The sequence below is a fragment of the Oryx dammah genome, unplaced genomic scaffold (assembly GCF_014754425.2).
Source record: "Oryx dammah isolate SB20612 unplaced genomic scaffold, SCBI_Odam_1.1 HiC_scaffold_2, whole genome shotgun sequence".
Taxonomy (NCBI): Eukaryota; Metazoa; Chordata; class Mammalia; order Artiodactyla; family Bovidae; genus Oryx; species Oryx dammah.
In genome coordinates, this window is record NW_024070186.1 from 72,969,094 (window position 1) to 72,981,313 (window position 12,220).

Sequence of the window (12,220 nt, forward strand, 5' to 3'; positions counted from 1 at the left end):
ACCGACTCGATACACATGAATTTGGGTGGACTCCAGGAGTTGGTGATAGACAGGGAGGCCTGGAGTGCTGCGATTCATGGGGTCACAAAGAGTCGGACATGACTGAGCTACTGAACTGAACTGAACAGTATGTATGTATGTATGAGGCCTTAGTGATTTAATATGCACTAAGTATTTAGGTCTTGGTAAGCACTCAGTATATTTTAGTTACTATTATAGCCACAGAAGGGGGCTTCCCAGGTGGTACAGTGGTAAAGAATCCGTCTGCCAAAGCAAGAGACACAGAAGATGCAAGTTTAATCCCTGGGTTGGCAAGATCCCCTGCAGTAGGAAATGGCAAGCCACTCCAGTATTCCTGCCTAGAAAACTCCATGTACAGAGGAGTCTGACTGGCTGCAGCCCACATGGTCGCAAAGAATCAGACACGAATGGGCACACATAGCATGAAAGAATGTTTTCAGGTTCCTTGTGTACTTCAGAGAGGTTCAAAGTACCCAAGACACTTGGCTACCAAGAGTCAGAGCTGAGATTCCAGCTCCCACCTGTAAGTGGCCCTGACCATGTTCCTTACACTGTGAAATATAATACTTTATCATGGCATGGACTCAGTTACTAAGGAATCAGATGAATGTGTTTGAAAATCCTGTTATCAACCAGCTAGAATCCACACTCAGTGGTTAATTTCCAAAACAAAAGCATAGGAGCATTATACAAAGTAAGCAAGTCGCCTGACCAAAGTCCACAGTACCTGTTCAGACATGTCAAAGATCTGTGGATCCTAGGATCATTAATTACAGTGAAGTCTTGTGTTTGAAAAGCTGAGAAACAATCTATCGTCGTGCTTTGTTTATTTGTAACAAATATATGTCCTTTAAAATAATGAGGGAAATCAAAATAATAATAATAATAATAATAATAATGAGGGAAGCAAAGTCATATAAAGAAGTATAATTAGTTTTAGGAAAGTGCCCTATATAAGAGGTCAGGAGAACCAAGCCCTGTTTCCAACCAGCCAAGAAGGACATCTCTGTGTGTGCATGTCTGTGAGTATCTGGGGTGTGCATGCATAAGTGTGTCTGAGTGTACATGTGTACGTATGTGTGTGTGTGGAAAAATTTTGGAAAGAAATTCACAAAACTGTGAATTTAGTGAACTAAACACTAAAGTTATAACACTAAACTGTTATCAACTTTTTAATTCTAAAAAGCTTAATATGTGGTAGGAGACAGGGGACTGTAAATTGTATTAAATGGAGAGTTACCAAAAGACCCCGTAATTTTCAGCTAAATAAAAACTGAAAGAATTTGTTGCAAACAGACCTGTAAAACAAGAAATGCCAAAGGAAGGTTTTCAGCCAGAAGAGACAAAATACAGGATGGTAATTCAATAAGGAATAAAGAACATCAGAAATGATGAATAGGAAGTAAATAGAAAATTATCTATATATTTGTTCCTTTTTTTTTGTCCTTTCTCCAAATTTTTTGAAAGATATATGCCTGTTTAAAGCAAAAATTATAACACAATATTGGGGTATGTAACATATGTTGACGTAATATTTAGGATAAGAATAGCACAGAAGATGATTAAATGGCATATGCAACTATACTGTTGCAAATTTCCTGTATTTACACAATGTGCTACAATATTAACTCAAAGTAGATTGTGAGAAATTAGGGACACACATGGTAATACCTAGAAGAAACACCGGGGGAAAAACAATGCAAAAAGGTATGTGTGTATGTATGTAAAAAGTCAGTAGAGGAATTAAAACAGAATACTAAAAAAATGGCTAACCTGAAAAAAGTCAGGAAAGGAGATAAGAGGAATAAAAAAAAATATGAGACAAATAGAGAAGAAATAATGAAATAGTAGCTCTAAATCCAACTATATCAATAATTACATATTATGTAAAATCAATTAAACACTAATTAGAAGATAGAAGTTAACATAATGTTTTTAAAAGAGGAGACCCAAGTAAAGCTGTCTATAAGAAATATACTTTAAAAATAAAGTCGGAAATAGAAGAATGGAAAAAGTGTATCATGTAAACATTAAGCATAAAAAGCTGGAGTGGCAATATTAATATCTGACAAAGTAGACTTCAATATAGGGCCTATTACTAAAGATAAGAAGGGAAAGAGTGATATTTCATCATTATGAAAGGGCCAATATATCTTCAAGATAAAATAATTATGAATCTGTGTATGCTTAATAACAGTTTCAAAATACATGTGGCAACAAATTATATATATATTATATAAAAATATCCAAGAGTGTTTACCTAGAATGCATGATTGTTTTAACATATAAAAATAAATCACTGTAATCCACCATATAAACCAATAGAGGAGAAAAATCATACATAGCACTTCCCAGGTGGCACTAGTGGTCAAGAACCTGCCTGCCAACGCAGGAGACATAAGTGAGGCAATTTCAATCCCTGGGTTGGGAAGATCTCCTGGAGAAGGAAATGGCAAATCACTCCAGTATTCTTGCCTGGAGAATTCCATGGACAGAGGAGCCTGGAGGGCCATAGTCCATGTGGTCACAAAGAGTCAGACACTATTGAGCAACTGCTGCTGCTGCTAAGTCGCTTCAGTCGTGTCTGACTCTGTGCAACCCCATAGACGGCAGCCCACCAGGCTCCCCCCTCCCTGGGATTCTCCAGGCAAGAACACTGGAGTGGGTTGCCATTTCCTTCTCCAATGCATGAAAGTGAAAAGTGAAAGTGAAGTCGCTCAGTCATGTCTGACTCTTCGCAACCCCATGGACTGCAGCCCACCAGGCTCCTCCGTCCATGGGATTTTCTAGGCAAGAGTACTGGAGTGGGGTGCCATTGCCTTCTCCACTGAGCAACTACTAGTAACTAACTATATGCACCAAACAGAGCATCTGAAAAATTGAACAATCATTCATGATAAAACTCTTAACAAACTGGAATAGAAGGGAACTTTCTCAATCTCATAAAGTACGTCTGTGAAAAACTTACTGCTAACATATACTTCAAGGTGAACAATAAGTTCTTTCCCTACAAACTGGGAAAAATCATGGATGTCTGATTTTACCACTTCTATTCAACGTTCTACTAAATGTTCCAGCCATTATCATAGGGCAAGGGGGAAAAAAGCATAAAGACTGAAACAGAAGTAAAGTTGTCCTTATTTACAGATGATATGATTACATTTCTATATAGAAATATATTCCTATTGATAATAGTTATATATGGTAAGTTCCATTTATCATACGGCTTTTTAAAAAACATGACATATCTAAGATCTTTACACTCAAAACTACTATATTGTTGAGGAAAATTAAAGAAGACCTAAATAAATGGAACATTGTAACATTTATAAGTTGAAAGATTCAACATTGGTGAGATAAAAGTTCTCCCCAAACTGAACTATATATTCATTCAGTGATCTACATATTCATCCCAGAAGAAACTGAAAGGTGATTTTACAATTTATATGGAAATGAAGAGGACCTAAAATAGCTGAAACAATCTTGAAAAATAACAAAGTTGGAAGACTTATACTACCTAATCTCAAGTCTTGTTAGTAGGCTACAGTAATCAAGACCATGGAGGATTGATGTAAGGACTCATCTTTTTATTTTTTTCAAAGAACCAACTTTACCACTCTTTTGCTAACAGAATCTTGTTGGCCTTTTAAAGGTTTTTAATGAAGCTTATTTTATGCTAATGCTATTCATGCATTTATATTGTTTTTCTACTAGACTGTGAACTTCTCCTGGCATCCAGGCATTCAGTATTACATAAATTTATAAGTCTTCAATGCCTGTACTATTCCATATCTTATATAATATCTGTGTGACCATTATGCATCTTAAACAAGCATAATCTAAATCCTCATGAGCATGGATGAAACATAAAGCCACAAAACTTCCTTCCCCAAATAACTCACCCATGGTGGAGGGCTGGCTGGTTTTTGGTGACACCCATTTTGGGGAAGACTCAGGATGGGGGGCCACGGGTTGCACTGGGCGAGTCTGTCTGGCTGCCAGTTTCATCAGACTCATTTGTCTCTTGTGAAATATTTCCTGCACGTCGCTCAGCTTCTGCAAGACTTTCCGGGCTTTAGCCTATGAGAACAAAAAGTAGATCATGAGCTGGTGGCTCTGTACTGAATCTGAGAACAGGAGGCATTCCCTTTCTCCCATCTTCCCCTCTTCTCTGAGCATCCATATGCAGGTCATTGCATAGCTTGCCTTGTACAGAATTGTGCTTCTAAGAGCCTGTACCTCCCACTTGATTGTCAGCAGTTGTATTCTTTTCACCACTGTATCTCCAGCACCTGGAACACTGCCAGGCACCGAGTGGTTCAGTTCAGTTCAGCTCAGTTCAGTCACTCAGTCGTGTCCGACTCTTTGCCACCTGATGGACTGCAGCAGGCCAGGCTTCCCTGTCGATATCAACAACTCCCAGAGCCTACTCAAACTCATGCCCATTGAGTCAGTGATGCTATCCAACCATCTCATCCTTTGTCATCCCCTTCTCCTCCCACCTTCAATCTTTCCCAGCATCAGGGTCTTTTCAAATGAGTCAGTTCTTTGCATGAGGTGGCCAAAGAATTGTAGTTTCAGCTTCAAAATCAGTCCTTCCAATGAATATTCAGGACTGATTTAATTTAGGATGGACTAGTTGTATCTCCTTGCAGTCCAAGGGACTCTCAAGAGTCTTCTCCAATACGACAGTTCAAAAGCATCAATTCTTTGGCACTCAGCTTTCTTTATTGTCCAACTTTCACATCCATACATGACTATTGGAAAAACCAAAGCTTTGACTAGATGGACCTTGGTTGGCAAAGTAATGTCTCTGCTTTTTAATATGCTGCCTAGATTGGCCATAACTTTTCTTCCAAGGAGCAAGTGTCTTTTAATTTCATGGCTGCAGTCACCATCTGCAGTGATTTTGGAGCCCCCCAAAATAAAACCAGCCACTGTTTCCCCATCTATTTGCCATGAAGTGGTGGGACCAGATGCCATGATCTTAGTTTTCTGAATGTTGAGCTTTAAGCCAACTTTTTCTTTCTCCTCTTTCACTTTCATCAAGAGGCTCTTTAGTTCTTCGCTTTCTGCCATAAGGGTGGTATCATCTGCATATCTGAGGTTATTAATATTTGTGCTTCATCCAGTCCAGCATTTCTCATGATGTACTCTTCATATAAGTTAAATAAGCAGGGTGACAATATACAGACTTGACGTACTCCTTTCCCAATTTGGAACCAGTCTGTTGTTCCATGTCCAGTTCTAACTGTTGCTTCCTCACCTGCATACAGATTTCTCAGGAGGCAGGTCAGGTGGTCTGGTATTCCCATCTCTCAAAGAATTTTCCACAGTTTGTTGTGATCCACACAGTCAAAGGCTTTGGTGTAGTCAATAAAGCAGAAGGAGATGCTTTTCTGAAATTCTCTTGCTTTTTCCATGATCCAACAGATGTTGGCAATTTGATCTCTGGTTCCTCTGCTTTTTCTAAATCCACCTTGAACATCTGGAAGTTCATGGTTCATGTACTGTTGAAGCCTGGCTTGGAGAATTTTGAGCATTACTTTGCTAGTGTGTGAGATGAGTGCAATTGTGAGGTAGTTGAGCATTCTTCGGCATTGCCTTTCTTTGGGATTTGAATGAAAACTTTTTGAATGAAAAATGACCTTTCCCAGTCCTGTGGCCACCGCTGAGTTTTCCAAATTTGCTGGCATATTGAGTACAGCACTTTCACAGCATCATCTTTTAGGATTTGAAATAGCTCAACTGGAATTCCATCACCTCCACTAGCTTTGTTCATAGTGAGCTTCCTAAGACCCACTTGACTTGGCATTCCAGGATGTCTGGCTCTAGGTGAATGATCACACCATTGTGATTATCTGGGTCATGAAGATATTTTTTGTATAGTTCTTCTGTGTATTCTTGCTACCTCTTCTTAATATCTTCTGCTTCTGTGAGGTCCATACCATTTCTGTCCTTTATTGTGCCCATCTTTGCATGAAACATTCCCTTGGTATCTCTAATTTTCTTGAAGAGATCTCTAGTCTTTCCCATTCTGTTATTTTCCTCTGTTTCTTTGCACTGATCACTGAGGAAGGCTTTCTTATTTCTCCTTGCTATTCTTTGGAACTCTGCATTCAAATGGGTGTATCTTTCCTTTTCTCCTTTGCCTTTCACTTCTCTTCTTTTCACAGCTATTTGTAAGGCCTCCTCAGACAACCATTTGGCCTTGTTGCATTACTTTTTCTTGGGGATGGTCTTGATCCCTGCCTCATGTACAATGTCACGAACCTCCGTCCATAGTTCTTCAGGTACTCTATCAGATATAAGCCCTTGAATCTATTTCTCACTTCCACTGTATAATCATAAGAGATTTGATTTATGTCATACCTTAATGGTCTGGTGGTTTTCCCTACTTTCTTCCATTTAAGTCTGAATTTGGCAATAAGGAGTTCATGATCTGAGCCACAGTCAGCTCCCGGTCTTGTTTTTGCTGACTGTATAGAGCTTCTCCATCTTTGGCTGCAAAGAATATAATCAATCTGATTTCGGTGTTGACCATCTGGTGATGTCCATGTGTAGAGTCTTCTCTTGTGTGGTTGGAAGAGGGTGTTTGCTATGACCAGTGCGTTCTCTTGGCAAAACTCTATTAGCCTTTGCCCTGCTTCATTCTATACTCCAAGGCCAAATTAGCCTGTTACTCCAGGTATTTCTTGACTTCCTACTTTTGCATTCCAGTTCCCTATCATGAAAAGGACATCTTTTTTGGGTGTTAGTTCTAGAAGGTCTTGTAGGTCTTCATAGAACCATACAACTTTAGCTTCTTCAGCATTACTGGTCAGGGCATAGACTTGGATTACTGTAATACTGAATGGTTTGCCTTGGAAACAAGCAGAGATCATTATATCATTTTTGAGAATGCATCCAATTACTGCAAGTACTTCGGACTCTTTTGTTGACTATGAGTTAATATATGCTGAGTGGGTAAATGCTCACTAAGCCAAATCCATTCATGGTAGAAAAGGATGTCACATGCCAACTTACAAAAGAATGATTCCAAAATGAGAAATGTAACCTGAATAAAGGCCCTGGTGGAGAAAAGACTGTAAGTATTGTAGGGGAAGGGGTAGCTAAATTTTGAGGCAGGATCAAGGGAACCACAAGGATGTGTGATGAAAAGGATATACATTTAAATTTTATTCTGTGAGACCTCTTCTCTATATATAAGTAGGAAAGAAATAAATTGATGAAGTATCAGGAGAAAGATGGAACTCAAACATGTTCTCGCAGGGACTATGTTCCCTACGGCAGAGGTTCAGGAGAACAAGAAACTAGAACTGTTTCACCTGGGTTTCCCCAAGGCCTGAATCCAGCTGAAATACGTTTCTTTCAGCATGACGTCCCTTCAGTTCTGGTGGGTCAAGGAAGTGGGTAGCTTTCTCTTTGTCATGCTGACTCTGACATCCATCTTGTGGATGATTTTAACCACCAAAGGAGGGACTCAGAAGAGTTGAACCACCATAACCCATGCAGGGTGGTCTGAGGATGCCAAATTTCAAAAGTACAGGCTCAGCACACATCCAGGGAGGTCACCACATTTTGCAACTGGAAAAAGTAAATTTGTCTTTTCTATGCTGAACCATCTTCTGAGGAAAGAGCAAAGATCCCTGAGGTTTGGAATGTTAGCTATGGAACAACTCTTCCCCTATAGCCTAAGGCCCTGTCGAGGCTGACCTCTGCACTAAAATCTGAGTCTAGCCTCACTCCTTGGAGGATCTGAAGGCAGACCTGAATTGTCCATCCAGTACCCACTGGCCACATGTGGTTAGTGAGTACCTGGAATGCAGCTAGTCTGAATTGAGCTGCATTGTTTAAATACACACTGGATTTTGAACATTTACTTGAAAAAAGAACATAAAATATCTCATTAAATTATAATTAATTATACAACAGTGATTTTATGTTGAAATACTTTGCACAAAGGTGGAAGAAAACATTATTAAAATTGATTTGTTTCTTTTTATTTTTTAAAATGCAACTACCAGAAAATCTTGAATTACATATATGGTTTACATTATATTTCTATTGAAAAGTTTTGATCTAGACCACAGATTGGCAATTTTTTTGAAAAGGACCAAACAGCAAATATTTCAGGCTTTGCAGATCCTCTAGTCTCTGATGAATCTGCCAAACTTGGCTACTTTAGCACAAAAGCAGTCATAGATGATAGATAACACATAAATGAAAGTGAGCAACTGTGTTCTGATAAAACTTGATTTATAAAAATAGGTAGCAATCCCTTATGATTATACAGTGGAGGCGACGAATAGATGTACTCCTTTCCCAATTTTGAATGATGTTCATGTTCATGGAATATTGTTCCATGTCCAGTTCTAAGTATAAGTTATTTCATGGCAAATATAAGGAGAAATAGTGGAAGCACTGACTGATTTTATTTTCTTGGGCTCCAAAGTCACTGTGGACAGTGACTGCAGCCATGAAATTAAAAGACGATTGCTCCTTGGAAGGAAAGCTATGACAAATCTAGACAGCTTTGCCAACAAAAGTCTATATAGTCAAAGCTATGGTTTGTATGGTTTGTAGTCGTGAGAGTTGGACCATAATGAAGGCTGAGTGCCAAAGAATTGATACTTTCGAATTGTGGTGTTGGAGAAGACTTTTGAGAGTTCCTTGGACAGCAAGGAGATCAAACCAGTCAGTCCTAAAGGAAATCAACCCTGGATATTCCATGGGAAGGACTGATGCTGAAGCTGAAACTCTAGTACCTGATGTGAAGAACTGACTCCTTTGAAAAGACCCTGATGCTGGGAAAGATCGTCATTTCCTCCTCCAGGGGATCTTTCTGACCCAGGGATTAAATCCATGTCTCCTGCATCTTCTGCATTGCAGGCAAATTATTTACCACTGAGCCACTGGGAAGCTTCCCATTAAGTCTGTTAATATTTGCTTTATAGATTTAGGTTTTCCTATACTAGGTGCATACATGTTAATAAGAGTTATACCCCTTGTATATTCTTGTATTGATCCCTTTATCAATAAATAATACCCTTCTTTGTCCTTTGTTATAGACTTTGTTTTAAAGTCCATTTCATCTGATATTACTACCTTCTCTTTATTGCTGTTTCCATTTGTACAAAATATCTTTTTCCATCCTCTCACTTTCAGTCTGTGTGTCTTTAGCTCTGAAGTGAGTCTCCTGTGAGTCACATATAGAGAGGTATTCTTTTTTAATCCAATCAGCCATTCTATGTCTTTTGACTGGAGAATTTATTCCACTGACATATAAAGTAATTATTGATAGTTTTGTACTTACTGCCATTTTGTTACTTGTTTTCTGTTTTTTGTAGCTGTTGTCTGTCCTTTCCTTCTTTTGGTTTCTTAACTTGTGGTTTCATGATTTTCTTTAGTGGAATGCTCGTGTTCCTCTCTCTCTGATTTTTGTATATCTGTTGTGGGTTTTGATTTGTGGTTATTATGGAGTTCATATATGTTTATCTGTAACTATATTTCATTTGTTTCAAACTGGTACTCGTTTAAATTAAAACACATTCTAAAACAGCTACTTTTTTACTGCCCCTCCCTCATGTTTTGTGTTTTTGATGTGTATTTTACATCTTCATGAGTATCTCTTCACTGTTCACTGTAGTTATGTTTAATTTTATGATTTTTTATCTTTTAATCTTCCTACCAGCTTAGTTAAGTGGTTCATCCACAGCCTTCACTACATATTTGCTTTTACTATTGGAATTTTTCCTTTCCTATAGATTCTTATTTCTTGTAACATTTTCTTTCCACTTTGGATCATCTCTTTTAACATTTATTTAGTATTGAAGAACTCTTTTAGTTTTTGCTCATCTAATAAGTTATCTCTCATTCAATTCTAAAAGGTAATCTTACTGTGTAGAGTATCATACATTGTAGGTTTTTTTCTTTCAGCATTTTAAATATATCATAGCCACTCACTCTGGACTGCAAAGTTTCTGCAGAAAAATCAGCTGATAGCCTTATGGGGGTTCCCTTGTGTATAGCTCTTTTTTTTTCTCCCCCTCTTGTTGCCTTTAGAACTCTCTTTAACTTTTGTCATTTTAATTACACCTAGTGTGGGTCTCTTTGGGTTCATCTGGTGTGGGCTGCTCTGTGCTTCTTGTACCTGGTTATCTGTTTCCTTCCTCAGGTTTGGGAAGTTTTCAGCTATAATTTCATCAAATACATTTTTGACTCCTCTATCTCTCTCTCTTTTCCTTCTTGGGCCTCTATAATGCAAATACTGGTATGCTTAATGTTGTTCCAGATCAGTTCAGTTCAGTTCAGTTCAGTTCAGTCGCTCATGCTCAGTCATGTCTGACTCTTTGCAGGGGTCCCTTAATCTATTCTCATTTTTAAAATTTGTTTTCCTTCTGCTATTCTGATTGGGTAGTTTCCATTATTCTGTCTTCCAGACCACTTGTGTATTCTGTTTCACCTGGTCTGCTGTTAATTCCTTCTAGTGTGTTTTTCATTTCAGTTATTGTATTCTTAAGTTCTGACTGGTTCTTCTTTATACTTTTTAGTTCCTTGTTAATATTTCCACTGTGTTCACCTATTCTTTTCCCTAGTTCAGTTAGCATTCTTATTACCAACACTTTGAACTATTCATCTGGTAAATTATTTATCTGTTTCATTAGTTGTTTTTTCAGGGTTTTTTTTTTTTTTCTTGTTCTTTCATTTGAAACAACTTTTACTGTCTTTTTATTCTGCTTAACTTTTTCTGTCTTTATGAAATTAGGTGAAACAGTTCTCTGTCCTGGTCTTGAAGGGTGTCCTTGTGTGGGAGCATCCCTAGATAGTCTGCATGTGCCCAGTGGCTTTGGTGGGAGAGCTGGATCTGACATGAGCACAAGTCATATCTTTCCTCAGGGCGTGCTGGCAGCTAGCACCTTGGTAGGTTATGGGCTGGAGATGGAGGGGCTGAAGCCAGAGCCAGGTATGACTCAGACTTCCCCTCAGCTCAGTGGCCATCACTGCCCTATTGGGTGAGGGGTCTAATCTCAGATTGCTGGAACAGAGGCCCTGAGAGTTGGGTCTGAGGTGGTTCTATTCTGTGTACTCTCCCCCTTTCCCCAGAATTGCCCCAGAGGGAAGCAGTGCTGGAACAAGAGGGGTCAAAGTGGGCACCTGGTGTGGACTGGGGTGTGTGCTGGAGTGGTTCCAGCACATAAGTCAGAATTCAGACTACTCTGGATCTGCCTCCTCCATGAGCACCAGTAATGGGGGGTGCTGTGCCAGGTCTGAGCCAGCTCCACACCCCAACCCCCACAACTGTACTCTTCCAAAAGCTGTGGCAGCTCTTGCCCTAGTGTCAAGCTGCACCACAGAGCAAGAACAGCCAAGTGAGCACTTAGCTTGGGCTGAGTCAGTCATTGGTGCAGACACAGGAAACTAGCCAGAATCCTGGGGGAATTTCAATGTGCTTCATCCACCTTGTTTCCAGTTTTCAAACCAACTAAAGGGACTCATCTTCCTTGTTGCAGATCCCAGGGCTGGGGTGCCCATATGTGATTCAAATTGCTCACTCCCTAAAAGGCCTGTGTAATCCTCCTCCTTTTTTGTGTCCTCTCCCAGGGGTGTGGTCCTGACCTAATTCCATATGGATCTTTCTTATAGCTTTGGTTGTATAAGTGTCTTTCTACCAGTCTCATTTGTTTTCAGTGAGAATTGTTCCACGTGTCGATGTAATCTTGATGTGTTTTTTTGGGAGAGGTGAACTTCGCATCCCCTTATTCTGCAATCTTGATAACCCTCTCTAGGATCATTTTATACATTTCCTTTCCCTGTTCTAGATGTGGCCATTTCTCCAAGGAGCCCAGTTCTCTTTTACTGGAGAATGGTATTAGAAACTAAGATATCAGAGGTGGGTGTGCTCATTGATACTAGGGGTCTTGTTTCTATGCCTGGAACCAACTGTTCAACTAAGGAGATACATGTATCTGTACCAATGTGTGTATATGCATATAACAAGGCTTATTTCCATGTCTATAGAATACCCATTTTGACAACCAAGTCATTACTCCTCAGTGGATAAAACTCTCTGACAGAATAGGATATCTGAATATTAACATCTAGAATTTTTACTCTAAACCAAAAGAAGAAAAAAATGGGTTTGGGGGACTTGGAGGGTCCATTTTGGGTTTTAAAAATAAATTTCTCTCTGGTCTCC

At 39.1% G+C, this 12,220-nt stretch overlaps 1 protein-coding gene across 1 annotated transcript in view; it reads right to left on the reverse strand.

The window, feature by feature from the left end:
* The window catches only part of MCF2L2 (MCF.2 cell line derived transforming sequence-like 2), a 274,628-nt gene that overhangs the window by 130,911 nt on the left and 131,497 nt on the right, over nt 1–12,220 (reverse strand). Inside the window, exon 13 of the mRNA XM_040265422.1 lies at nt 3,924–4,101. Within this exon, the coding sequence (XP_040121356.1) occupies nt 3,924–4,101 (178 nt within the window). The remainder of the gene's footprint in view (nt 1–3,923; nt 4,102–12,220) is intronic.